This window comes from Nerophis lumbriciformis, linkage group LG18, assembly GCF_033978685.3.
Source record: "Nerophis lumbriciformis linkage group LG18, RoL_Nlum_v2.1, whole genome shotgun sequence".
In the NCBI taxonomy this organism is placed as follows: Eukaryota; Metazoa; Chordata; class Actinopteri; order Syngnathiformes; family Syngnathidae; genus Nerophis; species Nerophis lumbriciformis.
The window spans coordinates 9,300,001-9,327,500 of NC_084565.2; the positions used below are offsets into that span (position 1 = coordinate 9,300,001).

General features: G+C 39.9%; 2 protein-coding genes across 3 annotated transcripts in view; one reads left to right on the forward strand and one right to left on the reverse strand.

Moving 5' to 3' along the window:
- rnf207a (ring finger protein 207a) overlaps positions 1 to 27,500 on the reverse strand; it is a 63,742-nt gene that overhangs the window by 22,334 nt on the left and 13,908 nt on the right. The window contains exons 4-13 of the mRNA XM_061977622.2: positions 16,819 to 16,951; positions 16,614 to 16,758; positions 16,438 to 16,519; positions 14,531 to 14,606; positions 14,289 to 14,414; positions 10,542 to 10,588; positions 6,915 to 6,987; positions 6,689 to 6,757; positions 2,278 to 2,346; positions 96 to 196 (exon numbers count right to left, since the gene is read on the reverse strand). Coding sequence (XP_061833606.1) covers positions 96 to 196; positions 2,278 to 2,346; positions 6,689 to 6,757; positions 6,915 to 6,987; positions 10,542 to 10,588; positions 14,289 to 14,414; positions 14,531 to 14,606; positions 16,438 to 16,519; positions 16,614 to 16,758; positions 16,819 to 16,951 — 921 coding nt within the window. The remainder of the gene's footprint in view (positions 1 to 95; positions 197 to 2,277; positions 2,347 to 6,688; positions 6,758 to 6,914; positions 6,988 to 10,541; positions 10,589 to 14,288; positions 14,415 to 14,530; positions 14,607 to 16,437; positions 16,520 to 16,613; positions 16,759 to 16,818; positions 16,952 to 27,500) is intronic.
- zpr1 (ZPR1 zinc finger) overlaps positions 9,588 to 27,500 on the forward strand; it is a 34,033-nt gene continuing 16,120 nt past the window's right edge. Inside the window, exons 1-2 of one of the 2 annotated variants that reach the window (XM_061977624.1) lie at positions 9,618 to 9,800; positions 21,349 to 23,453. In XM_061977624.1, the coding sequence (XP_061833608.1) occupies positions 21,536 to 22,870 (1,335 nt within the window). In that variant the 5' untranslated portion in view covers positions 9,618 to 9,800; positions 21,349 to 21,535 and the 3' untranslated portion in view covers positions 22,871 to 23,453. Of the gene's footprint in view, positions 9,801 to 21,348; positions 23,454 to 27,500 lie in introns of those variants that run through there. The other variant, XR_009817034.1, reaches the window with a different exon arrangement.

The following is a 27,500-nucleotide window of genomic DNA, read 5'->3' on the forward strand; positions in this document are numbered from 1 at the left end:
TTTTGTTTTCCCGGAATAGTCTGAACGCGTCGACGCCGCGGCGATACACGGAACACCGGAGCGCTGCCAAGCCGATACTTGGGAAACGACCTCACCTTGTGGCGACGCTGGAGGTGACGGAAGGGGCGCAGCGTGGGCCAATCAGCAGCAAAGACTCCAGGCACCGGGCAAACTCGCTGCGGTAGTCCGTGTTGATCTGGAGGAAGACGGGAGGGCGCCATCAGTGGACAAGAACATATGGCTTTTCTTTGGCTTTTTTTCCGACTACAACTCTAACTTTTTTGTGACATTTGTAAAGTTACAAAAGATTTCAAGTTAGTGTTATTTGCAGATGATTAGGGATGTCCCGATCCGATATTTGGATCGGATCGGCCGCCGATATTTGCCAAAAAATGCGTATCGGCAAGGCATGGGAAAATGCCGATCCAGATCCAGTTTAAAAAAAAACTCCGGTCCGTGTTTTCCAACGCACAGATTTAAATAATACATTCCACTTTTCTGCTGCTCCCTATTTCCGTTCCGCATTTTCCAGCACACCTTCAACACATCCACAGGTCTATGGATTCTCACGCAGTTGCTTTTAGCTGCTGGCATTACACGACAGGCTCTTCCCACTCCTTCTTCTGTCTCCTTCTCACAGACAGCAAGCGCAACTTCTTACACACGTCACACGTCACATACGTATACGTCCTATCCCAGCAGAGAGGTAGCAGCATGGCTAACGTTAGCTGTGATGCTAGCGCAGCCGCTAAGGTGCGCGCCTGCTCGAACGTCCTCTGCGCACGGCAAATCTATGCCACGCACAAAATCAAATAAAAAAATAAGCGCATAACAATTTTCGACACACGGACACGACAGAGAAAACAGTTTTTGTCATCATTGTTCAAATATTATGACGTCTGTCGAGACGCTTATCTCCATTCGGTGCCACACGTCCACACCATCAAAATGCCGAGGCAAAAATTTCCAGATCAACACCGTATGAAAAAATTAGTGATTGTTTTAGTTGTGATTTCCTTCTCTGCATGAAAGTTTAAAAGTAGCGTATATTAATGCAGTATGAAGAAGAATGTTTTAATGTAAACATGCAAGCCTTGAAAGAACATTTTTAAAATCAAGACTACATTTCCTGCAAATGGGTGCATTTCTACCCTATATTTTAACTTTAGATTTATTCTCATATCAAACTCTTTTGGCTGTCTTTTTGACACTTACATCCGGCGCCCCCCTCCACACCCTGGATTATAAATAATGTAAATAATTCAATGTGATTATCTTGTGTGATGACTGTATTATGATGATAGTATATATCTGATAGTATATATCTGTATCATGAATCAATTTAAGTGGACCCCGACTTAAACAAGTTGAAAAACTTATTGGGGTGTTACCATTTAGTGGTCAATTGTACGGAATATGTACTTCACTGTGCAACCTACTAATAAAAGTCTCAATCAATCAATCAAAACACATAGAATCATCATACTGCTGTGATTATATGCATCAAGTGTTCATTCAAGGCTAAGGCAAAATATCGAGATATATATCGTGTATCGCAATATGGCCTTAAAATATCGCAATATTAAAAAAAGGCCATATCGCCCAGCCCTAGTTCAATGATGCCATTTCTGTTTGTCATGTATAATTTTGTCTATTTTGTGTTTATCCTTGAATAAACAGGTCAGTTTCTTGTTACCAACCATTGTGTATTATTCAAACTCCCCTAATTCAGCTGGCTAGTTGTTATCAAGAGTACTAAAACCCTTTTCAACATGAATCCGACAACTAAGTAGGCTAAATAACTTTAAACTTTAATACATGCTCGGATAGGCCAGTATCGGTCAGTATCGGATTGGAAGTGCAAAAACAATATCGGTATCGGATCGGAAGTGCAAAAACCTGGATCGGGACATCCCTACAGATGATACAACAGTGCTTTGTTCAGGAGAGAACACACAGAAGCTAATACAAATAATAACAGAAGAAATGAACACATTAAAAAGATGGTTTGACAAAAAAAGACTATCGTTAAACCTCAGTAAAAGTAAAATAATGAAACATATATACATATATATATATATATATATATATATATATATATTTGTCTTTTCTTGACTTTTTACTGCATCATTCAGTAGCAATATACAGGTAATTAATCAGCGTTGCAGATAAAGATTTGTGACAAAACACATAGGTCTGCTTTCATTGTGTTTGTTTACAAATAAAAGCCCTGAAGACGAGATTTTTCATATAAAAGCAATTCAAACTGTCACTCACTTTGCTGCTTTGCACCGGTCGAAAGCGATGAGGAAGCTTGACAATCCTCTTCAGTCGCTCCATCAGTTGCTAAGGAAGCAAAATCATCACAACGATGAACCAACTCCATTTTAGAACAAACATCAGTCCACGGAACTCAGGAGATAATCTACCGTAGCAGGCCATAAAGTGGTATAACGAGTCGTGTGCTAATCCACTAAATCTGTGCCATTTGCATCTCCAGGAAAAAAAGTATAAAGGCACGAGTGAAAATAAGTTTTCTTGGTAAGCATAGTGTCCTGCACATTGGTCTGATTCCATATTTGATACATGTGATATAAAATAGGAATTTAAACTTCTTTAAACCAGTGATTCTCAAACTTTAATACAGGCTCCATTTAGTGGTATGCCAAAGAATCACTTAATTAAATATTCAAACACAGTGTTACTGTTCAAACTGTGGCCCAAAATATCAAATATACTTGTTAAATAAAACCTCTGCCTTGTTTTTAACGAATACATAGGCCTACTATGCTCCTGTAGTTGAATGTTGGTCATGATGGTGGTACTTGGAGAGGCGATGGTGTGGGACAGGGGTCGGCAAGCCAAACTGTTGAAAGAGCCATATTGGACCAAAAATACAAAAACAAATCTGTCTGGAGCCGCAAAAAATTTAATCCATATTACATACAGATAGTGTGTCATGAGATATAAATTTAATTAAGAGGACTTAAAGGAAACTAAATGAGCTCAAATGTAGCTACAAAAGAGGCATAATGATGCAATATGTACATACAGCTAGCCTAAATAGCATGTTAGCATCGAATAGCTTCCAGTCATGCAGTGACCAAATATGTCTGATTAGCACTCCAACAAGTCAATAACATCAACAAAACTCACCTTTGTGCATTCACGCACACGTTTGGTGGACAAAATGAGACAGAAAAAAAAGTGGCATAAAACACGTCCTAGAAAGTCGGAGAAAGTTGAACATGTAAACCAGGGGTCGGCAACCCAAAATGTTGAAGGAGCCACGTTGGACCAAAAATACAAAAACAAATCTGTCTGGAGCCGCAAAAAATGAAAAGCCATATTACATACAGATAGTGTGTCATGAGATATAAATTGAATTAAGAGGACTTAAAGGAAACTAAACGAGCTCAAATATAGCTACAAATGAGGCATAATGATGCAATATGTTCATATAGCTAGCCTAAATAGCATGTTAGCATCGATTAGCTTGCATTAATGCAGTGACCAAATATGTCTGATTAGCACTCCACACAAGTCAACATCAACAAAACTCACCTTTGTGAATTCATGCACAACGTTAAAAGTTTGGTGTACAAAATGAGACAGAAAAAAAAGTGGCATAAAACACGTCCTAGAAAGTCGGAGAAAGTTATACATGTAAACAAACTACGGTGAGTTCAAGGACCGTCAAAATTAGTAGGACAAAACGGCGCTCGCCAAATACTCGAATCAGTGAAGCATGTTTATTAAACATGCTTCACTGAAATGGCTTTTTGCCGGTATCCGATATTCCGATATTGTCCAACTCTTTAATTACCGATACCAATATCAACCGATACCGATATCAACCGACATATACAGTCGTGGAATTAACACATTATTATGCCTAATTTGGACAACCAGGTATGGTGAAGATACTTTGAAAAAATAAAAATAAAATAAAATAAGATAAATAAATTTAAAACATTTTCTTGAATAAAAAAGAAAGTAAAACAATATAAAAACAGTTACATGAAAACTAGTAATTAATGAAAATGAGTCAAATTAACTGTTGAAGGTTAGTACTATTAGTGGACCAGCAGCACGCACAATCATGTGTGCTTACGGACTGTATCCCTTGCAGACTGTATTGATATATATTGATATATAATGTAGGAACCACAATATTAATAACAGAAAGAAACAACCCTTTTGTGTAAATGGGGGAGGGAGTTTTTTTGGTTTGGTGCACTAATTGTAAGTGTATCTTGTGTTTTTTATGTTGATTTAATAAAAAATAAAAAAAACGATACCGATAATAAAAAAAACAACGATACCGATAATCTCCGATATTACATTTTAACGCATTTATCATCTCTAATGTTTAATATAAACAATGTGATTTATAACAATTAGGGAGGTTTGTGTCATGTTTGTCCTCCTACAGAAACCATATTAAAACAAAATATATATTTTTTCCCCTCATCTTTTTCCATTTTTCATACATTTTTTGAAAAAGCTCCAGAGAGCCACTAGGGCGGCGCTAAAGAGCCGCATGCGGCTCAAGAGCCGCGGGTTGCCGACCCCCGGTGTAGGATAAGTAAAAAAAAATTAAAAAGTTGATCCCACACTAGGCTGCTATGGGGGGGGGCTCAGTTTGGGGCCAGGAAAAAAAACTCAACAGCCAGGATAATCACAGATACCCATGTTATGACACATGAACCACAACACTTGTTCCCATAGAGACCCCAAAATGTTAACACAACCACTTTTTATAGCAAATAATTATAGTTTTACAAGCAGAATAAATATGAGGTACATAGAAATGATGCATGAAACGTATAAATGAACATTCAGCATCACTTTTACGTTTATTAAAAACTCTTATTGGCAGAGACGACAAATGAGCGAACGGCCACAAATGGCACCGCTATACTCAAATGACTATGTCTGTCTTGAGTTCAATAGTGTTTCTCACCTTATTTATCAAAGTGTTGGCTCTTTTGTTGTAACATTTAAAAAAGCACAGGGACTGAGTCGCCAACCAGTGTTTAATCGTACCAGAAACTGCGACAATGTACAAAAACCAAGACACCTTTTTGTTGAAAATGTTTCCCTAAAATATTGTAATGCTAAAACTGGACCATATTTAAACTGAAGTACAACTATTTGATCATTCTGTGCTAAAAACTCACCCCTGTTACTTTAAGTCATTTTAGTCAAATTAGTCATTTTTGGCTGAGGAAGACGATAAAATGAAATAAAGTTGCCTGAGATGGGCGAAGAAACTGTTTGAGTAGTGCAATCCCAGCAGGCACAAGACATTGAAACAACGTTGAGAACTCGTTGAATTAGGTCCTGACGTTGAGCAACTCAAACATGACGTTGAAACAACATGCTTTTTCATTACGTTTATTCAATGTCGGGTTCTGACGTTGTTTTGACCATTGAATTTTGGTCATTTCCCAACCAATATTCTACAACACAAATACAACGTTGAAACAACATGCTTTTTGACAACGTTTAATCAATGTTGGGTTCTGACGTTGATCTGACCATTTAAATTTGGTAATTTTCCAACTAATATTTGTACAATACAAACACAACGTTGAAACAACGTGATTTTGACAACGTTTATTCAATATCAGGTTGTGACGTTGATTTGACCATTGAATTTTGGTCATTTCCCAACCAATATTCTACAACACAAACACAACATTGAAACAACATGCTTTTTGACAACGTTTAATCAATGTTGGGTTCTGACGTTGATCTGACCATTTAAATTTGGTAATTTTCCAACTAATATTTGTACAATACAAACACAACGTTGAAACAACGTGATTTTGACAACGTTTATTCAATGTCGCGTTCTGACGTTGTTTTGACCATTGAATTTTGGTCATTTCCCAACCAATATTCTACGACACAAATACAACATGCTTTTTGACGTTGATTCAAGGTCAGGTTGTGACGTTGATTTGACCATTGAATTTTGGTCATTTCCCAACCAATATTCTACAACACAAACACAACATTGAAACAACATGCTTTTTGACAACGTTTAATCAATGTTGGGTTCTGACGTTGATCTGACCATTTAAATTTGGTCATTTTCCAACTAATATTTGTACAACACAAACACGTTGAAACAACGTGATTTTGACGTTTAATCAATATCAGGTTGTGACGTTGATTTGACCATTGAAATTTGGTCATTTCCCAACCAATATTCTACAACACAAATACAACGTTGAAACAACATGCTTTTTGACGACGTTTAATCAATGTTAGGTTGTGACAATGATTTGACCATTGAAATTTGGTAATTTTCCTACCAATATTTGTACAACACAAACACAACGTTGAAACGACGTGATTGTTGACGACGTTTATTCCATGTCAGGTTGTGACGTTGATTAGACCACTGAAATGTGGTAATTTCCCAACCAACAACGTAGATCCAATGTTGGACACCAACGTTGTCTCAGTTTACAAATACAGCTATTTTCCAACGTTGTTTCAAAGTCAGTTTTAAAGGACATGTACGTACAATCAACATTGTATCAATGTCTTGTGCCTGCTGGGATACGTGATATTATCAGTTTTTTTTTCAATCTGTTTATTTTGAGTTATAACAAGCAAATGGCACCGATTCAGTGGAAGGGCCTTTATACGGTGAAAAATGCAAATCACTCACGTAGCCCATGTCCAAAAACTCAAACATGTTGGCAGAGCTGAGGAAGGCAGAGCAGGTGACCAGGTGAACCTGCAACCACAAAAGAAGACAATAAAAGTCAATGTTTTTCATTGCGGATTATTTCCAGTCATGTTTATTTCTATTGAGCAAGGCGGTGGTTATCATTAGTGGCTAGGAAACAGCCATAAACAGTGAGGTTATTTGTATGATGCAAAGTGTTGAGCACCTGGAGTGTTGGCAGGAGGGATGTGAGGTGTGAGAGCTGCTCCTTCAGTGCTTTCTCCTTCTCCTCGTGTTGGCTGCAAACACAAGCGGAGGTGATACTTATGAGGACAGCTTTTACTGGGGAGCTGCACAAAGTCCATTATTATTTCCACCAGCTGATCTATCAGCGCTCTGCGGTAACAGCCCTCGGGCGGACGCACAAATTCCGACTCAAATAGCCTGGAACAGCCTTCCAGGAAGCGGGCCGCCGGAACCACTTCCTGGCAGTCTCGCTAAAGATCCACGCAGACTGCAACCCGATCGCTCGCTCCATCAAAAGCCCACGCTCGTTGCCACGTCTCTCTTTGAAAAAACTCAGGGGATGATATCGATTGGTCATTAAAATGAGGCGTCTTGTGACTAATGGCTGCAAAAGCTTTGGTGACATTAAATCAAACTTAGCTATTCCTTAATGGCAATCAATGTATTGAAAGTAATGAGGCGTTCCATAGTAGCAGTGGAAGGATGTGAGCACTATGACTCAGTATGTGCTGATCACAACTAAGTACCAGGAGAACGGGAAAACGACTTTATTTATTGACTTCATTGTGTTCCATTGTATGCATTAAACCATATCCAATTGTATTCACAATCCGATAAGTTCGTGAAAAAACCGCCTAAACCAATGTTTTTCAACCAAAGATGCAGTCTGGTGTGCCATCTAGTTCCACCTATTTGGGTTAAAAATATTTTTTGCAAAGCAGTACACGGCAAAAAGTCAGTGTTCAAAAACAAGAAAAAAAAATACAAAAGTTAGGGGCATTTTACTTGAACTAAGCAAAATTATCTGCCAATAGAACAAGAAAATTTGGCTTGTCAAGACTTTCCAAAACAAGTAAAATTAGCTACCGGTAACTTCAATGAACCCAAAAATAGCTTAAAATAAGTATATTCTCACTAATAACAAGTGCACTTTTCTTGATAGAAAAAAAAAGAGACCTTTTTGCTCAATATGTTGAAAAATATTCTTAAATTAAGTATATATTAATTAAGTAATACAAAAAAAAATTAATTAGAAAAATTAAATGAATTAAGTATATATTCATTAAATTAAGTCCATGCTAGTGCCATTATCTTGACATAATGATATTACATTTCTTGAAAGCAGCAAACTTATACTAAAAACTAATTTATTGTTCTTAATGGAAAGGCAACAAGGCAAGCGCTTGTTACTCTCGGGGTCTCCTAGCCGCTCAGGCAAATCATATTGTCTAAAAATGCATTTTTCCATCGACAACGTGACATCATCGCGCCAAGTGCGTGCTCTTTCAGTCAATTAGTGCGCATATATACAGCCCGGCCAAAAAATGTTTAATTGTAAATTTTAAGAATTCATCTGAATGTGCATGAACTATTTCTGTTCAAAATTGTTAGAAATGTCAAATGTTAAATATTTAAATATTAACTGTCAGTTTACTGTACTGTGCCAACTGTACTACTATATGAGTACCTATTTTCTATTGTTTCATTGAAAATAAAACAGCATTTGGCTGTCATCTGTTTTAATTATGAGACACAATTGTGTCAAAGTCATGATTTTTTTTCATGCTTGAAATCAGAAATGATGACTTTAAAAAAGTAGTTTTCTACTTGTGAGTGTTGATGACACAGCTTTGCAACACTTGATATTCTAGTTTCAAGCATGTTTTACTCAATATAGGTCATCAAATCTCAGAAACAAGCTGTAATATCTTACTGAGATCATTTAGGACACTTAAAACAAGTAAAACACTCTAACATAAAATCTGCTTAGTGAGAAGAATGATCTTATCAGACAGAAAATAAGCAAATATCACCCTTATTTGGCATATTTCATCTTACTTAGATTTCACTTTTTGCAGTGTAATTATAGTCTGCAAATGATGTGTTGTTGTTGAGTGTCGGTGCTGTCTAGAGCTCGGCAGAGTAACCGTGTAATACTCTTCCATATCAGTAGGTGGCAGCCGGTAGCTAATAGCTTTGTAGATGTCAGAAACAGCAGGAGGCAGCGTGCAGGTAAAAAGGTATCTAACGCTTAAACCAAAAATAAACAAAAGGTGAGTGCCCCTAAGAAAAGGCATTGAAGCTTAGGGAAGGCTATGCAGAACCAAACTAAAACTGAACTGGCTACAAAGTAAACAAAAACAGAATGCTGGAGGACAGCAAAGACTTACTGTGGAGCAAAGACAATGTACATCTGAACATGACATGACAATCAACAATGTCCACACAAAGAAGGATAAAAACAACTGAATCATTCTTGATTGCTAAAACAAAGTAGATGCGAGAAATATCGCTCAAAGGAAGACATGAAACTGCTACAGGAAAATACCAAAAAAAAGAGAAAAAGCCACCAAAATAGGAGCACAAGACAAGAACTAAAACACTACACACAGGAAAACAGCAAAAAAGTCCAAATAAGTCAGGGTGTGATGAGTTTGCATGTTCTCCCCGTGACTGCGGATTCCTCCCACCTCCAAAGACATGCACCTGGGCATAGGCCCCTCCCACCTCCAAAGACATGCACCTGGGCATAGGCCCCTCCCACCTCCAAAGACATGCACCTGGGGATAGGCCCCTCCCACCTCCAAAGACATGCACCTGGGGATAGGTTGATTGGCAACACTAAATGCTCCCTAGTGTGTGAATGTTGTCTATCTGTGTTGACCCTGCGATGAGGTGGTGACTTGTGCAGGGTGTACCCCGCCTACCGCCCGTATGCAGCTGAGATAGGCTCCAGCGACCCCGAAAGGGACAAGCGGTAGAAATTGGATGTATGGATGGTGAGGATTGTGATTGATTCTTCATCTAAACAAAATTATTTGAGCATCCCGTCGTTCGGCATCCCAGCCAGAGTGGAAATATTACAGTAAGTGTTTGTTTTGTTTTGGCTTGTTATGGTTAGCTTGTATGTTTAGCACCTAGCAATGCTGCTAATGCTGCCGTGTCACAATAAAGCGACATCCGTTTAGCATTCGGCTTCTAAAACTTATTGCTCATCCTCTTTGTGTTCAGGCGCAAAAATATAAGGTCCTGCATCATAATTTTCGCAAAGTAATCGTCGTTGGCTCTCACAAAGTCTGCATGATTACCATTGTTGTTGATGGGGAAGGGATCTGTGGTTCCTCCTCTACGTCACGGATCAAAATGGCGCGGGAATCTCTTATGGGATTGATACTATTTTGATCATATCTATTTTTTCCGCAAATTTAGTAAGTCTTTTGGTGTCATAAATCAGATAATAGCTTCAATGTAGAGGCAACTTGTTTTTCCACTCTACTGCTACTTTAAGATACAGCTGCACAGTTTAATGCGCTCCAGTAAAAATGTACAATGTGTCTTTTTATTGGGGCTGGCGAAATGAACGCGTTCTGCAGATTATTCCACCATTCATTATTAATCTGATTTAAAAGATGAATGCAATTAAAGCCTATGCAGCACAGAGTGACTCAAAATCCTCAGTTTGTCAAAGGGGCAGTTGATGTGCTGGTGACAGGCTGCAGAAACCAAACGTGGTGTGTCTGTATGTAATTGAAGTACAATACACGACATTCGATAAGTGAGCTGCAGCTTTGTTGGAATGCAACTCTACAAAAAGGGGTTTAATCACCTCTGTGCAGCTTTCAACAGAATCCTCTTCCTCTCAGCCAGTTTTTCCTGTCGGGTGTGAAAAAAATAAAATAAAACATTCATTGCTTGCAAAGCCTGAGATCTTTAAGGTTACATTCTTTAAAACTGTATAATATTCACCCAATTCTGCTCCTTTCGCACTCCGGTTTTAAGTTAGATCAACAGTGACCTCCAGTGGTTGGACCGTTGCACTGCAGCAGCCTCATTATATTATCATTGCCCCCACATTTGATTTTTTTTCTTTCTTTTTTTTTTACCAACAAATTGATGGACACTTTGGTTGTAAGCAGCAGAGGTGGGACCAAGTCATTGTTTTGCAAGTCACAAGTAAGTCTCAAGTCTTTGCCCTCAAGTCCGAGTCAAGTCCCGAGTCAAGACAGGCAAGCCCCGAGTCAAGTCCAAAGTCAAGACTGGAAAGTCTCAAGTCAAGTCCTAAGTCCTGCATTTTGAGTTTCGAGTCCTTTCAAGTCCTTTTAACCACAGACTAATATATTAACACAGATTGTGTATGCTTTTCAAACGCTGTATTTATTTATTAAAACAAGTGCATTTTAAATTGCAGGAAAGAAAATTGTGCTGACATTGCACTTTATAATAGCACTATTAACCAGTCATTTTAAACATTAACTCATTCCTTTACAGAACAAACACATTGAAAAATAAAGTGCAAATGTACTTATTTGTACAAAAGTGTTAACATTGAAAAAACATGACATATACGTGAACATAACAAAAAAGTTGTACTTTTTATATGTCAGGGCCCTATGCTGCATTGCATTTGCAAAAGACCAAATTAGCCAAGAGTCTGTCAGTCATTTGTGCACGATGGGGGCGTAGTATGATGCCACCATGGCTGAAAACTCGCTCCACTGGAGCACTGGAGGCAGGCACTGCCAAGACTCTCATGGCCACTCGGAACAGTGAAGGAAGAGTCTTCATGTTCAATGCCCAGAACAAAAGGGGGGAGAGAGTTGTTTTGGGTTGGTGCACTACTTGTGAGTGTATCTTGTGTTTTTTATGTTGATTTAATTAAAAAAAGAAAAAAATTATTTCTTGTGCGGCCCGATACCAATCGATCCACGGACCAGTACCGGGCCGCGGCCCGGTGGTTGGGGACCACTGAGGTAAACAACCAACAGTATGTCAGAAAGCTAGCTACAACGGTACACATATTCATAATATAGTATACATTTTAACTGACCTTTATTTTACTATTTTTGTCTTTTTTTAGGTGGCTAAAATACGCGGTGCTGCTGACCGCCGTCTAACGTTACGTGTGATATATTGACTAACGTAACCCAGCTGCTTAAAAAAAATCACTGAACAAAAAGTATGAATAAGGTAGTGAACTGCAACAGATTCCCGTGTTGCAATAACATTATAACGTTAGCAGTGAGTTTACAGCCTCACTGATTTAACTACACAGCAAATAAAAGTCACGTTACTTAGCCAATAAACGTTATCTTACATTCAAAACTTACCGTTCTTTGTGTAACTTCAAATGCCGGACGAAGTTGGAAGTTGTTGCCTCTCCATCAGTAATTTTCGAACCGCATGTGTTGCATACTGCAAACCGTTTTGTGTTGACCACCTCGTAATTTTTATACCCAAACAAAATTATTTTAGGTATCATTTTTTGTTCACTGGCGTGTGGTTTGGACATGTCTTCTTCGTTGGTTGTCCTGCAATTTGATTGGATGAATGCTGTGTGATGAAAACAAAGTAGATCTAATTTGATTGGCTGTTGTACTGAGACCACACCAGCTGACACACGCAACGCTGATAGACAAGTACACAATGAAAAATACGGAGCGCTCCCGAATAACTTTTTCATCTTTGGGTTTTGGGGAAAGTAGCAAGTCATGTCAAGTCATGTCAATTCAAAAGGCTCAAGTCCAAGTGAAGTCACAAGTCATTGATGTTAAAGTCTAAGTCGAGTTGCAAGTCTTTTTACATTTTGTCAAGTCGAGTCTAAAGTCATCAAATTCATGACTCGAGTCTGACTCGAGTCCAAGTCATGTGACTCGAGTCCACACCTCTGGTAAGCAGACCCTCTACTTCAGGCCTGGGCAATTATTTTAGAGGAAAATAAATTGTCGGGGTGCCGGTATATCAATCTATCTATGTATATACATACAAACCCCGTTTCCATATGAGTTGGGAAATTGTGTTAGATGTAAATATAAACGGAATACAATGATTTGCAAATCCTTTTCAAGCTATATTCAGTTGAATATGCTACAAAGACAACATATTTGATGTTCAAACTCATAAACTTTTTTTTTTTTTTGCAAATAATAATTTACTTATAATTTCATGGCTGCAACACGTGACAAAGTAGTTGGGAACGGGCATGTTCACCACTGTGTTACATGGCCTTTCCTTTTAACAACACTCAGTAAAGGTTTGGGAACTGAGGAGACACATTTTTGAAGCTTCTCAGGTGGAATTATTTCCCATTCTTGCTTGATGTACAGCTTAAGTTGTTCAACAGTCCGGGGGTCTCAGTTGTGCTATTTTAGGATTCATAATGCGCCACACATTTTCAATGGGAGACAGGTCTGAACTACAGGCAGGCCAGTCTAGTACCCACACTCTTTTACTATGAAGCCACGTTGATGTAACACGTGGCTTGGCATTGTCTTGCTGAAATAAGCAGGGGCGCCCATGATAAACGTTGCTTGGATGGCAACATATGTTGCTCCAAAACCTGCATGTACCTTTCAGCATTAATGGTGCCTTCACAGATGTGTAAGTTACCCATGTCTTGGGCACTAATACAGCCCCATACCATCACACATGCTGCCTTTTCCACTTTGCGCCTATAACAATCTGGATGGTTCTTTTCCTCTTTGGTCTGGAGGACACGACGTCCACAGTTTCCAAAAACAATTTGAAATGTGGACTCGTCAGACCACAGAATACTTTTCCACTTTGTATCAGTCCATCTTAGATGAGCTCAGGCCCAGCGAAGCCGACGGCGTTTCTGGGTGTTGTTGATCAACGGTTTTCGCCTTGCATAAGAGAGTTTTAACTTGCACTTACAGATGTAGCGACCAACTGTAGTTAGTGACAGTGGGTTTCTGAAGTGTTCCTGAGCGCATGTGGTGATATCCTTTACACACTGATGTCGCTTGTTGATGCAGTACAGCCTGAGGGATGGAAGGTCGCGGGCTTAGCTGCTTACGTGCAGTGATTTCTCCAGATTCTCTGAACCCTTTGATGATATTACGGAGCGTAGATGGTGAAATCCCTAAATTCCTTGCAATAGCTGCTGGAGAAAGGTTTTCTTAAACTGTTCAACAATTTGCTCACGCATTTGTTGACAAAGTGGTGACCCTCGCCCCATCCTTATTTGTGAATGACTGAGCATTTCATGGAATCTACTTTTATACCCAATCATGGCACCCACCTGTTCCCAATTAGCCTGCACACCTGTGGGATGTTCCAAATAAGTGTTTGATGAGCATTCCTCAACTTTATCAGTATTTATTGCCACCTTTCCCAACTTCTTTGTCACGTGTTGCTGGCATCAAATTCTAAAGTTAATGATTATTTGCAAAAAAAAAATGTTTATCTGTTTGTCAACAAATATGTTGTCTTTGTAGCATATTCAACTGAATATGGCTTGAAAAGGATTTGCAAATCATTGTATTCCGTTTATATTTACATCTAACACAATTTCCCAACTCATATGGAAACGGGGTTTGTAATTAAAAAAACATACCTGCAGACTGTTGAACAGAGAGCAAATGGCACTCTCCTCCTCCTCCACGTTCAAACACACTTCTCCTATCATGGACCTGAGAAGAAAGATGGCCTCCCGAGTGGACGTTTGCAGCTCCTTCACCACCTGCACACCGAAGGGAGAAGCTCACTGCCTGCACGCTTTGGGCAACGCCACCATGTAATAGTAAAGGTGTTGAGCTACATGACCGGGTCCATTAGAAAGTGGACAGGAGTCTTTACCAGCACAGCTTGGTCCAACATCTCACATCCTTGCATGTAGGCCGTCTCGATGTCGATGCAGTGAGTGCGACTCTCCCTGAGGTGCAAATAAGTCAAAGTGTAACGCACATTCCATATGCGCAAATTACAAACCCCGTTTCCATATGAGTTGGGAAATTGTGTTAGATGTAAATATAAACGGAATACAATGATTTGCAAATCCTTTTCAAGCCATATTCAGTTGAATATGCTACAAAGACAACATATTTGATGATCAAACTCATAAACTCTATTTTTTTTTTTTGCAAATAATAATTAACTTAGAATTTCATGGCTGCAATACGTGCCAAAGTAGTTGGGAAAGGGCATGTTCACCACTGTGTTACATGGCCTTTCCTTTTAACAACACTCAGTAAACGTTTGGGAACTGAGGAAACTAATTGTTGAAGCTTTGAAAGTGGAATTCTTTCCCATTCTTGTTTTATGTAGAGCTTCAGTCGTTCAACAGTCCGGGGTCTCCGCTGTCGTATTTTACGCTTCATAATGCGCCACACATTTTCGATGGGAGACAGGTCTGGACTGCAGGCGGGCCAGGAAAGCACCCGCACTCTTTTTTTACGAAGCCACGCTGTTGTAACACGTGCTGAATGTGGCTTGGCATTGTCTTGCTGAAATAAGCAGGGGCGTCCATGATAAAGATGGCGCTTAGATGGCAGCATATGTTGTTCCAAAACCTGTATGTACCTTTCAGCATTAATGGTGCCTCCACAGATGTGTAAGTTACCCATGCCTTGGGCACTAATGCACCCCCATACCATCACAGATGCTGGCTTTTCAACTTTTCGTCAATAACAGTCTGGATGGTTTGCTTCCCCTTTGGTCCGGATAACACGATGTCGAATATTTCCAAAACAATTTGAAATGTGGACTCGTCAGACCACAGAACACTTTTCCACTTTGCATGAGTCCATCTTAGATGATCTCGGGCCCAGAGAAGCCGGCGGCGTTTCTGGGTGTTGTTGATAAATGGCTTTTGCTTTGCATAGTAGAGCTTTAACTTGCACTTACAGATGTAGCGACCAACTGTATTTAGTGACAGTGGTTTTCTGAAGTGTTCCTGAGCCCATGTGGTGATATCCTTTAGAGATTGATGTCTGTTTTTGATACAGTGCCGTCTGAGGGATGGAAGGTCACGGTCATTCAATGTTGGTTTCCGGCCATGCCGCTTACGTGGAGTGATTTCTCCAGATTCTCTGAACCTTTTGATGATATTATGGACCGTAGATGTTGAAATCCCTAAATTTCTTGCAATTGCACTTTGAGAAACATTGTTCTTAAACTGTTTGACTATTTGCTCACGCAGTTGTGGACAAAGGGGTGTACCTCGCCCCATCCTTTCTTGTGAAAGACTGAGCATTTTTTGGGAAGCTGTTTTTATACCCAATCATGGCACCCACCTGTTCCCAATTAGCCTGCACACCTGTGGGATGTTCCAAATAAGTGTTTGATGAGCATTCCTCAACTATATGAGTATTTATTGCCACCTTTCCCAACTTCTTTGTCACGTGTTGCTGGCATCAAATTCTAAAGTTGATGATTATTTGCAAAAAAAAAAAATGTTTATGAGTTTGAACATCAAATATGTTGTCTTTGTAGCATATTCAACTGAATATGGCTTGAAAATGATTTGCAAATCATTGTATTCCGTTTATATTTACATCTAACACCATTTCCCAACTCATATGGAAACGGGGTTTGTATATATATATATATATATATATATATATATATATATATATATATGTTACTTTACATGCAGTCAGTTTTAGGCCCTCGACCAAATTTGTTTAGCCCAATGCCGCCCCCAAGTCAAAAAGTTTGGACTGATTTAGAAGGTCATATAGGTGTTGCACAGCACATTCACTCACACTTGCATGTCTCGGAAGCACTTGATGCAAAGCATGGACTTGTTCTCGGTGGAGAAGAGAATGTAGGGCTCCTCGTGAAGAGCTGCATTGAACGAATACAAGTTTTTAAGACTTCCTGACGTGACAAAGAAGAGCTGAAGATGACCAATGCGGCGCACATTTTGGGGGTCACTCACCGCACTTCCTGTGTTTGGCTTTAGTGCGTTTGGCCAGCGAGACGATGTCGTGGTGGGAGAACATTCGGGCCTTGTGTGTGAGCTCCCTGCAGGCGCAGCACAGAGGCTGGCTACAGGTGTTACAGTAGAACATCACACCTGTGTCCTGTGCAGAAGGAAAGCTTTTGTAGCAACGCAAGTGTGGCGGGAGTGTGTCATTTTCAACCTTTGTGTTGCTCTCCTGGTCACAGTTGGCACACTGCACCGGCTCGTCTGTGTCTGCGTTGTTGTCCACCAGAAACTTGAGCAGACGGTCCTCTGGCGGCAAGCCATTGTTTCCTTTTATGATGGATGGGTATCTACAGTGGACAAATTGTAGTGACAATTTTGTTTTGTTTTTTTACATCCAGTGTTGCAACTATAAAAATGGAATACCAAAGTATAAAAATAAACATTGTAAATGTCTCGTCAAAACAGTACAAAAGATGATGGTAGTGAGATGTATCTAGTTGGTAATACAATACTAGTGGGACGAGGCAAAATAATACAGTGGCATATTTTTTACCCATAACAAATATTTAAAGCAAAAAAAACTTTATTTTTCTAGGTTTTTAGGGAAATACGCCATAAATCTGGTCAGTATTGCTTATGAAAGTCAAATCTTCAAAAGTATTTGTACTGTCAACAAAAATAAAAGACAAATGATATCTGTGTTGGCCCTGCGATGGGGTGGCGAATTGTCCAGGGTGTACCCCGCCTTCCGACCGATTGTAGCTGAGATAGGCTCCAGCACCCCCCGCGACCCCAACAGGGATACGCGGTAGAAAATGGATGGATGGATGGATAGACAAATTATTGGGGTGGAAAAGTACTCCGGATAGATGCTCAGGTGTTGATGCAGTACTCCGGGTAGCCTGCACGGGCCGCTGCAGTACAACCAGGGTCACTAGACGTAGAAGAAGAAAATACGGAAGACGCCGTATTTCCCTAAAAACATAGAAAAATAAATAGTTTTTTCTATTTTAGTTGCTTTATTGAGTTTACAACCCCCTGACGCTGTTTTGTACTGTTTCTGTTCTTGTGTTTATTATTATTTATTTGCTTTTATGTAAATGTTGCATACTATAAATAAAGGTTTATAAAAATGAAAAAAGATTAAGGATAAAAAACATTTATTTTTCTATGTTTTTAGGGAAATACGCCATAAATTTAGTTAGTATTATTTTTTAAACTAAAATCTTCAAAATGATTAGTACTGTCAACAAAAATAAAGAAAAATAAGGGTGGAAAATGTACTCAGGTGTTGTTGCAGTACTGCGGGTAGCCTGCACGGGCCGCTGCAGTACAACCAGGGTCACTAGACGTAGAAGAAGAAAATACGGAAGACGCCGTATTTCCCTAAAAACATAGAAAAATAAATAGTTTTTTCTATTTTAGTTGCTTTATTGAGTTTACAACCCCCTGACGCTGTTTTGTACTGTATCTGTTCTTGTGTTTATTATTATTAATTTGCTTTTATGTAAATGTTGCATATTATAAATAAAGGTTTATAAAAATGAAAAAAGATTAAGGATAAAAAACATTTATTTTTCTATGTTTTTAGGGAAATACGCCATAAATTTAGTTAATATTATTTTTTAAACTAAAATCTTCAAAATGATTAGTACTGTCAACAAAAATAAAGAAAAATAAGGGTGGAAAATGTACTCAGGTGTTGTTGCAGTACTGCGGGTAGCCTGCACGGGCCGCTGCAGTACAACCAGGGTCACTAGACGTAGAAGAAGAAAATACGGAAGACGCCGTATTTCCCTAAAAACATAGAAAAATAAATAGTTTTTTCTATTTTAGTTGCTTTATTGAGTTTACAACCCCCTGACGCTGTTTTGTACTGTATCTGTTCTTGTGTTTATTATTATTAATTTGCTTTTATGTAAATGTTGCATATTATAAATAAAGGTTTATAAAAATGAAAAAAGATTAAGGATAAAAAACATTTATTTTTCTATGTTTTTAGGGAAATACGCCATAAATTTAGTTAATATTATTTTTTAAACTAAAATCTTCAAAATGATTAGTACTGCTAACAAAAATAAAGAAAAATAGGGGTGGAAAATATACTCAGGTGTTGTTGCAGTACTCCGGGTAGCCTGCACGGGCCGCTGCAGTACAACCAGGGTCACTAGACGTAGAAGAAGAAAATACGGAAGACGCCGTATTTCCCTAAAAACCTAGAAAAATAAATATATTTTTCTATTTTAGTTGCTTTATTGAGTTTACAACCCCCTGACGCTGTTTTGTACTGTTTCTGTTCTTGTGTTTATTATTATTTATTTGCTTTTATGTAAATGTTGCATATTATAAATAAAGGTTTATAAAAATGAAAAAATATTAAGGATAAAAAACATTTATTTTTCTATGTTTTTAGGGAAGTACGCCATAAATTTAGTTAGTATTATTTTTTAAACTAAAATCTTCCAAATGATTAGTACTGCCAACAAAAATAAAGAAAAATAGGTGTGGAAAATATACTCAGGTGTTGTTGCAGTACTCCGGGTAGCCTGCACGGGCCGCTGCAGTACCACCAGGGTCACGAGACGTAGAAGAAGAAAACGCGGAAGACGCCTGGTGACGTCAGTAGCATTTACCATAACAAATTTTTACTGCAAAAAAAAAATATATATTTTTTTTTCTCGGTTTTTAGGGAAATACACCATAAATCTGGTCAGTATTTCATATTAAAAACAAATCTTAATTAGTACTGTTAACAAAAATAAAGAAAAATGACAAAAATAGGGGTGGAAAATACACTCAGGCTCATATTAGTAATAATATATAGCAGGCATCTGTCCTTTCATCCTGGACATTATTCATGACAAATGTGTGCTTTGTTTTAAAGATGTCCTGTTTGGATTTACACTGTATGAAAAGGAATTTTACTTTGCAACCTCATTATACTATTGGCTGAGTTGTATATTGATAAATGTAAGTTTCTCAATACTCGACCTGTTTTTTTTGTGCCTTTAAAAAATAATTAGAATTTTACTTTCAAACGCTTTCTACCTCTAACAACCAAAAAGCTGTGAAAACTATGATGCTGTGCTCCAAATTTGGATTATTTACGGAACTTTGTGAGTCTATGGCTTTACACTTTGTTATATATATATATATATATATATATTTGGTATTATATTTTAGTTGCTTTATTGGGTTTACAACCCCCGGCGCTGTTTTGTTTTGTTTTTGTACTGTTTCTGTACTTGTTGTGTTTATTATTTATTTGCTTGTATGTAAATGTTGCATTTTATAAATAAAAGGTTATAAAAATAATAATAATAATAAACAAATTACGGATTTTTTTTCTTTCTTGTTGTTTAGGGAAATACGCCATAAATCTGGTCGGTAATATTTTTGAAAGTAAAATCTTCTAAATCAGGGGTGCTCATTACGTCGATCGCGAGCTACCGGTCGATCTCGGAGGGTGTGTCTGTCGATCACCAGCCAGGCATTAAAAAAATAGTCCTAAAAATGAGCGATTATAAAGCTTAACGATGACGTCACTTTCGTCACTTGATTGACATTCACGGCACCCGAGGGTCTTCTGAGATGACGCTGGCTCCTGCCAGCTCATTAAAATTACCGACTGGAAGGCGAGAAACACTTTATTTCAACAGACTCTGGCGCCGTACCTGTCGTCAAAACTCCAAAGACCGACTGCACAGTTGCACAGTTGCGCTAACAAAATAAGAGTCTCAGAAAGCTGGCGTGCACAAGCTAGCAAGCTACGGAGTTTGCCGACAATGTATTTCTTGTAAAGTGTATACAAAGGAGTACAGAAGCTGGACAAATACGATGCCAAAAACCAACCACTTTCATGTGGTATTGGACAGAAAGGAGGACTTTTTTCCTCCTCCATTCGAAAATGCGGACCTTATCAGCACCACTGTCTGATTCCAGTCAATGCAAGTCATCAGAATCAGGTAATACACCAACTTATATTCTTGTCTTCATGAAAGAAAGGAATCTATATGTGTTAAACATGCCTGTATTATCTTTAAACACCTTTAACTTATTAACAATATTAACTATATGTGTTAAACATGCTTGTATTATCTTTAAACACCTTTAACTTGTTAACAATATTAACTATATGTGTTAAACATGCTTGTATTATCTTTAAACACCTTTATGTTGTTAACAATATTAACTATATGTATTAAACATTCTTGTATTATCATTAAACACCTTTAATTTATTAACAATATTAACTATGTGTTAAACATACTTGTATTATCATTAAACACCTTTAGCTTGTTAACAATATTAACTATATGTATTAAACATACTTGTATTATCATTAAACACCTTTAATTTGTTAACAATATTAACTACATGCTTGCATTATCATTAAACACCTTTAACTTGTTAACAATATTAACTATATGTATTAAACATACTTTTATTATCATTAAACACCTTTAATTTTTTAACAATATTAGCTATATGTGTTAAACATGCTTGCATTATCATTAAACACCTTTAACTTGTTAACAAAAACATATATTTCATAAATAAGTAAATATAAATGATATATATGAATGAGGTAGATCCCCACGACTTGATCAATTGAAAAGTAGCTCGCCTGCAGAAAAAGTGTGAGCACCCCTGTTCTAAATGATTAGTGCTGTCAACAAACATAAAGAAAAATAAGGGCGGAAAATACACTCGGGCTCATGTTAGTACTAATATGTTGTTGCAGTACTCCGGGTAGCCTGCACGGGCCGCTGCAGTACCACCAGGGTCACTTGACGTAGAAGAAGAAAACACCGTGGTGACGTCAGTAGCATGTGCGGACATCGTAGCGTCTAGAAAGTTCTCCCAGTTGGACGAAAGGTGACGACACATTCAAACATTCCACCAGCGAAAATCATTGTCAAGGCTAGAAAATGTCGGCCATCGCCCAGGAACATGTGCGGGGGGAAAGCGTCTTTAAGGACCTGAGCGCCGACGACGACGAGTGGCAGGCGACGGAGATGGCGAGCTTGTGCATGAACTGCTACCAGGACGGCGTCACACGTCTGCTGCTCACCAAGATCCCTTTCTTCAAGGAGGTCATTGTGAGCTCCTTCAGCTGCGACAAATGCAGCTGGTCCAACACGGAGATCCAGTCCGCGGGGCGCATTCAGGAGCAAGGCGTCTGCTACACGCTTAAAGTCCGAAGCAAACCGGACTTAGACCGGGAAGTGGTGAAGATGGACAGCGCCACCACCAGGATACCAGAGCTGGACTTTGAGATCCCTCCCTTCACGCAGAAAGGCTCCCTGTCCACCATCGAGGGCCTTCTGGACCGGGCTGTCGCCGGCTTGGAGCAGGACCAAGTGGCCAGACAGGCAGCCGACCCAGAGGTGGCCGGCAAAATAAACGCCTTCATCCAGAAACTTAAAAAGCTCAAAGACGTGCAGGAGGAATTCACTCTGGTCATTGAAGATCCGTCAGGCAACAGTTTTGTGGAGAACCCAATGGCCCCCCGAAAGGACGAGGCCCTCACCGTGTCCCGGTTCAGGCGGAGCGTTCGGCAGGAGAAACAGCTGGGTTTGAGGGCGGATGACGACCCAGAGGACGAGGAGCCACCCGGCGACGACTTGGACACCATGAGGAGTGAAGTTTTGGTGTTCAACACCAACTGTCCCGAGTGCAACGCCCCGGCCTCCACCAACATGAAGCTGGTCCAGATCCCTCACTTCAAGGAGGCCGTCATCATGGCCACCAACTGTGACAGCTGTGGACATCGGACCAATGAGGTCAAGTCGGGCGGTGCCACCGAGGAAAAGGGCACCAAGATCTCCCTGCGCATCAGCGCCGCTTCTGACATGACCCGAGACCTGCTCAAGTCTGAGACCTGCAACGTCCTCATCCCCGAGCTGGAATTGGAGCTCGGCATGGGGGCGGTGTGTGGGAAGTTCACCACCCTGGAGGGCCTGCTGACCGACATCCGGGACCTCATCGTCTCCAAAAACCCCTTTGTCTGCGGCGATAGCGGCGAGTCCGATCGCATGCAGAAGCTAAAGGAGTTTGGTGAGAAGATTGACAAGATCATAGCCGGGGAGATGAAGGTCCACATCATCCTGGATGACCCGGCCGGGAACAGCTACCTGGAGAACGTGTACGCCCCTGAGGCCGACCCGGAGATGACCGTCGAGAAGTACACTCGTTCGTTTGAGCAAAACGAAGAGCTGGGTCTGAACGATATGAAAACGGAAGGCTATCAGGAAGTCAACTGAAAGCTCTCAAGAGACCGAGAACCATCTTTGTCGTCTCCTGACAGGAAATTTCTAAATGAGTTCAGGAGTAAACAAATTCTCAAAAGACAAGAAAGCTTTGCCTCCAAGCCAGTGTTGTTTTTATTGTATCATGGGTTTTTTTGGGTTACTTTATCATCATCAGTATGTTTTAATAATGGCAAGAAGTTCTAAGTTGTTTGTTGGTGCAGTGGAAACTAAGTCTACATGCCATTGCAGATAATCCTGTTCAAGACTTGGGAATTTTGGTTGCAATGCCTAGATGTGCCACAAGAGGGTGCTCAGCCATAGCTGGGAGTTCTCATGGGTTTTAAATTTTCTGTTTGTCAGTATCATTTCAATGACAAACAGCAGTCATAATGGCAAGTGGGGTAAGAAAACAGAATGACTGGTCAAAATGTTATTTTATTTGGACAACAAAGCCATGTTGCCTTCATATTATTTAGAGCCTTGTGGGAGTTAGAAGGCAAAATGTACAATTAAAGCAACAGAGGCTCCTATATGTGTTGATATGGAAGTGCAAGAGCTATTTGGAAATAAATAATTATGGAACGTCACTCGAGCAGTCTAGACTAATCATTGCATGTGATCATACAGCCCAATTGTTGGTTTGACTGACAGGTACTCATTTGGTAATATTGTGGTTGCAGTGGTGCCACACCCGGGAACTCTATTAGCAAAGTTAGCTTGTAGAAAGGTTGGTTTTAATGTTTGATATCTCACACTTGCAGCAACAAGTTTCAGTCACAGCGGAATCCACATAGTTATTAATAAGAGGAATCAGTACTTTTAACTATATCCTTTAAGTCAGACCTGAGCAAATGATGGCCTGGGGGCCACACACAGCCCGTTAAGCTTTTCAATCTGGCCCGCCGGACATTCCCAAATAATTTTTTTAGATCTTTAAGATGGAAATTGGAGCTGTCATTATAATGTGCACTCATCTTTTCAAATGACTAAGTCTTCAACCATACTAAGTATTTCAATGGTTGGAATCTGCGCTTTTGCATGATATACTAGTTACTATGGTCATCTAATTAGTTACTATGGTCATCTAATTAGTTACAATGGTCATCTAAGTCACAGCTGCTCAGACGAGGCACCAAGCAGTGTGGGTGGGGAGCGTTTCCACAGAGTTTCCAGATCGAGCCTGAAATGTGGGTGTCAGGGACAGACGCGGAAGGAGATTTTTACAACAAAGTTCTAAAGCTTAGTGATGTATCCGATTGTAGGTGGGGTTTTTTTTTTACTCTTCGCGTTCATATTTTGCTGTGTTTGTTGCATTTCGCTTGATTGTAAAATATGTGGATGGAGAGGTGGTGTGACGTTCGTATGTTGTCAATATTCAGTGTTTTATCGTTCATAGTTAATATTGTAAATTCCACATTCTTTATTTTCTTGTACATTCTGGGTGTCTTATTAAGTAAAACAATTTAAGATTCCATTCCGTTTTTTGAGACAGTCTGTCATAACGTTTTTAGCGTTCAATCAGACATTATTGTGAGGTTTTGTATTAGTGTTCCTAAAAATAGATATACCAGCCCCCAGACACATGTTTTTCTCTAAATTTGGCCCACGAGTCCAAATAATTGCCCAGGCCTGCTTTAAGCAATACTGTCGTGGACATGTGGAAGGACTCGTGGAGCAAGTTCAGCAGCTTTTGTCAAATTCATCACTGATTGTTTTTCCTCGCACGGAGGAGTCACAGCCCCCCTGGAGGAACTCTGCTGTTAAAATTGGTGCTGAAGGTCGCCGTAAGACTCCCATCGAGGTGATATGGATCCCTATCATGTGACCGCTTTTGATTTGCTGTAAGCTGCTGACTATGGTACCAATCGCCACTCCGCTTGGCAGAAGTGTCCGGGGTGGAGGGCTAAATGTGACACAGGGATGACCCTCGCAGCTGTTCCGGGCTTTCAGGACCAAGCGAGTCAAGCAGGCGTCACGTGGAGAACCAAAACAGAGGCGACGCTTGCCAAAAGCAGCAAATAAACCACTTGTGTGGACAGTTGGACAGGGGAGCTGAGGTCGGTGTAATCACTAGTGTCCTTAGTGTGGCCAGTCTAACCGTCGGCTCTTGACCTTTGACCTCTGGCTGTCAACAGATTAACAATGGTGATTCATTCAAACATGCCTATGGTTCAATACGTATATATGCCTCATAATGTATGCATTCCATATATATAGTCTCCAAATCGAAATACTGGTTTTATTTGTGGCAGTACACCTCAAGTCGACATCAATAATAAAAGTCCAAGAGAATATAAGCAGCTTAATGGTGGAAGTAGCAAGCTTCATTCACTCTGCATGCTCATGAAAGTCAATGGCGAGATCACAAATTATTCATTTTTAATATTCAGCGGTTATCTTTTTTTTTTTTTTACACTTTTATGCATGGCCGTTAAATATATGAAGCCGACTTTGACTTCAGCAAACATTCCCCTCAAATTCTGTCATCGAAGGTGAGTAGTTTGGCTTTCATTATAAAGAGGATCATTTGTTTTTACAGTTAAAAATGTTAAAATAGCTTTTAAAACATTGTTTACAACTAGATCGCCGGACATTCCCAAATCATTTTTTTAGATGTTTAAGATGTAAAGTGTAGCTGCCATTATGATGTGCACTCATCTTTTCACCGATTCTGTTCATAACTTTTATGGACAGAATTTCTAGGCGAAGTCAAGGCGTTGAGGGGATCTGGTTTGGTGGCTGCAGGATTAGGTCTCTGCTTTTTGCAGATGATGTGGTCCTGATGGCTTCATCTGGCCAGGATCTTCAGCTCTCACTGGATCGGTTCGCAGCTGAGTGTGAAGCGACTGGGATGAGAATCAGCACTTCCAAGTCCGAGTCCATGGTTCTCGCCCGGAAAAGGGTGGAGTGCCATCTCCGGGTTGGGGAGGAGATCTTGCCCCAAGTGGAGGAGTTCAAGTACCTCGGAGTCTTGTTCACGAGTGAGGGAAGAGTGGATCGTGAGATCGACAGGCGGATCGGTGCGGCGTCTTCAGTAATGCGGACGCTGTATCGATCCATTGTGGTGAAGAAGGAGCTGAGCCGGAAGGCAAAGCTCTCAATTTACCGGTCGATCTACGTTCCCATCCTCACCTATGGTCATGAGCTTTCGGTTATGACCGAAAGGACAAGATCACGGGTACAAGCGGCCCAAATGAGTTTCCACCGCCGGGTGGCGGGGCTCTCCCTTAGAGATAGGGTGAGAAGCTCTGCCATCCGGGAGGAGCTCAAAGTAAAGCCGCTGCTCCTCCACATCGAGAGGAGCCAGATGAGGTGGTTCGGGCATCTGATCAGGATGCCACCCGAACGCCTCCCTAGGGAGGTGTTTAGGGCACGTCCGACCGGTAGGAGGCCACGGGGAAGACCCAGGACACGTTGGGAAGACTATGTCTCCCGGCTGGCCTGGGAACGCCTCGGGGTCCCACAGGAAGAGCTGGACGAAGTGGCTGGGGAGAGGGAAGTCTGGGCTTCCCTGCTTAGGCTGCTGCCCCCGCGACCCGACCTCGGATAAGCGGAAGAAGATGGATGGATGGATGGATGGATGGATGGACTCATCTTTTATAATGATCGTAAGTCTTCAACTAAACTAAGTATTTCAATGCTTGGAATCTGCGCTTATGGATGATATACTAGTTACTATGGTAATCTAATTAGTTGCTATGGTCATCTAATTAGTTACTATGGTAATCTAATGAGTTACTTTGGTCATCTAATTAGTTACTAGGGTAATCTAACTAGTTACTATGGTAATGTAAGTCACAGCAGCTCAGACGAGGCACCAAGCAGTGTGGGTGGGAAGCGTTTCCACAGACGCGGAAGGAGATTTTCACAACAAAGTTCTAAAGCTTAGTGAAATTCAGCAAATATCAGATACATCAGGTGGGTTTATTTTGTACCCTTCGTGTTCATATTTCACTGTTGCATTTTTGTTGCGTTTCACTTGATTGTAAAATATGTCGATCGAAAGGGGGTGTGACATTCATACGTTGTCAATATTCAGTGTTTTATCCTTCATAGAAAAATGTAAAATTACATTACATTTTTTAAGGTGGTCTGTCATAACGTTTTTAGCATTCAATCAGACATTATTGTGAGGTTTTGTATTAGTGTTCCTAAAAATAGATATGCCGGCCCCCAGACACATTTTGTTCTCTAAATTTGGCCCCCAAGTCAAAATAATTGCCCAGGCCTGGTCTACTCTACACACTTAAATATTGTATAATAACCACAGTGTAATCATACAACAGATCTACTAGTTTTCTATGTTTCCCTATTGCCTATTATTTCGAAACTTAAAGGGGAACATTATCACCAGACCTATGTAAGCGTCAATATATACCTTGATGTTGCAGAAAAAAGACCATATATTTTTTTAACCGATTTCCGAACTCTAAATAGGTGAATTTTGGCGAATTAAACGCCTTTCTATTATTCGCTCTCAGAGCGATGACGTCACATCGGGAAGCAATCCGCCATTTTCTCAAACACAAGTCAAATCAATCTGTTATTTTCCGTTTTTTCGACTGTTTTCCGTACCTTGGAAACATCATGCCTCGTCGGTGTGTTGTCGGAGGGTGTAACAACACCAACAGGGACGGATTCA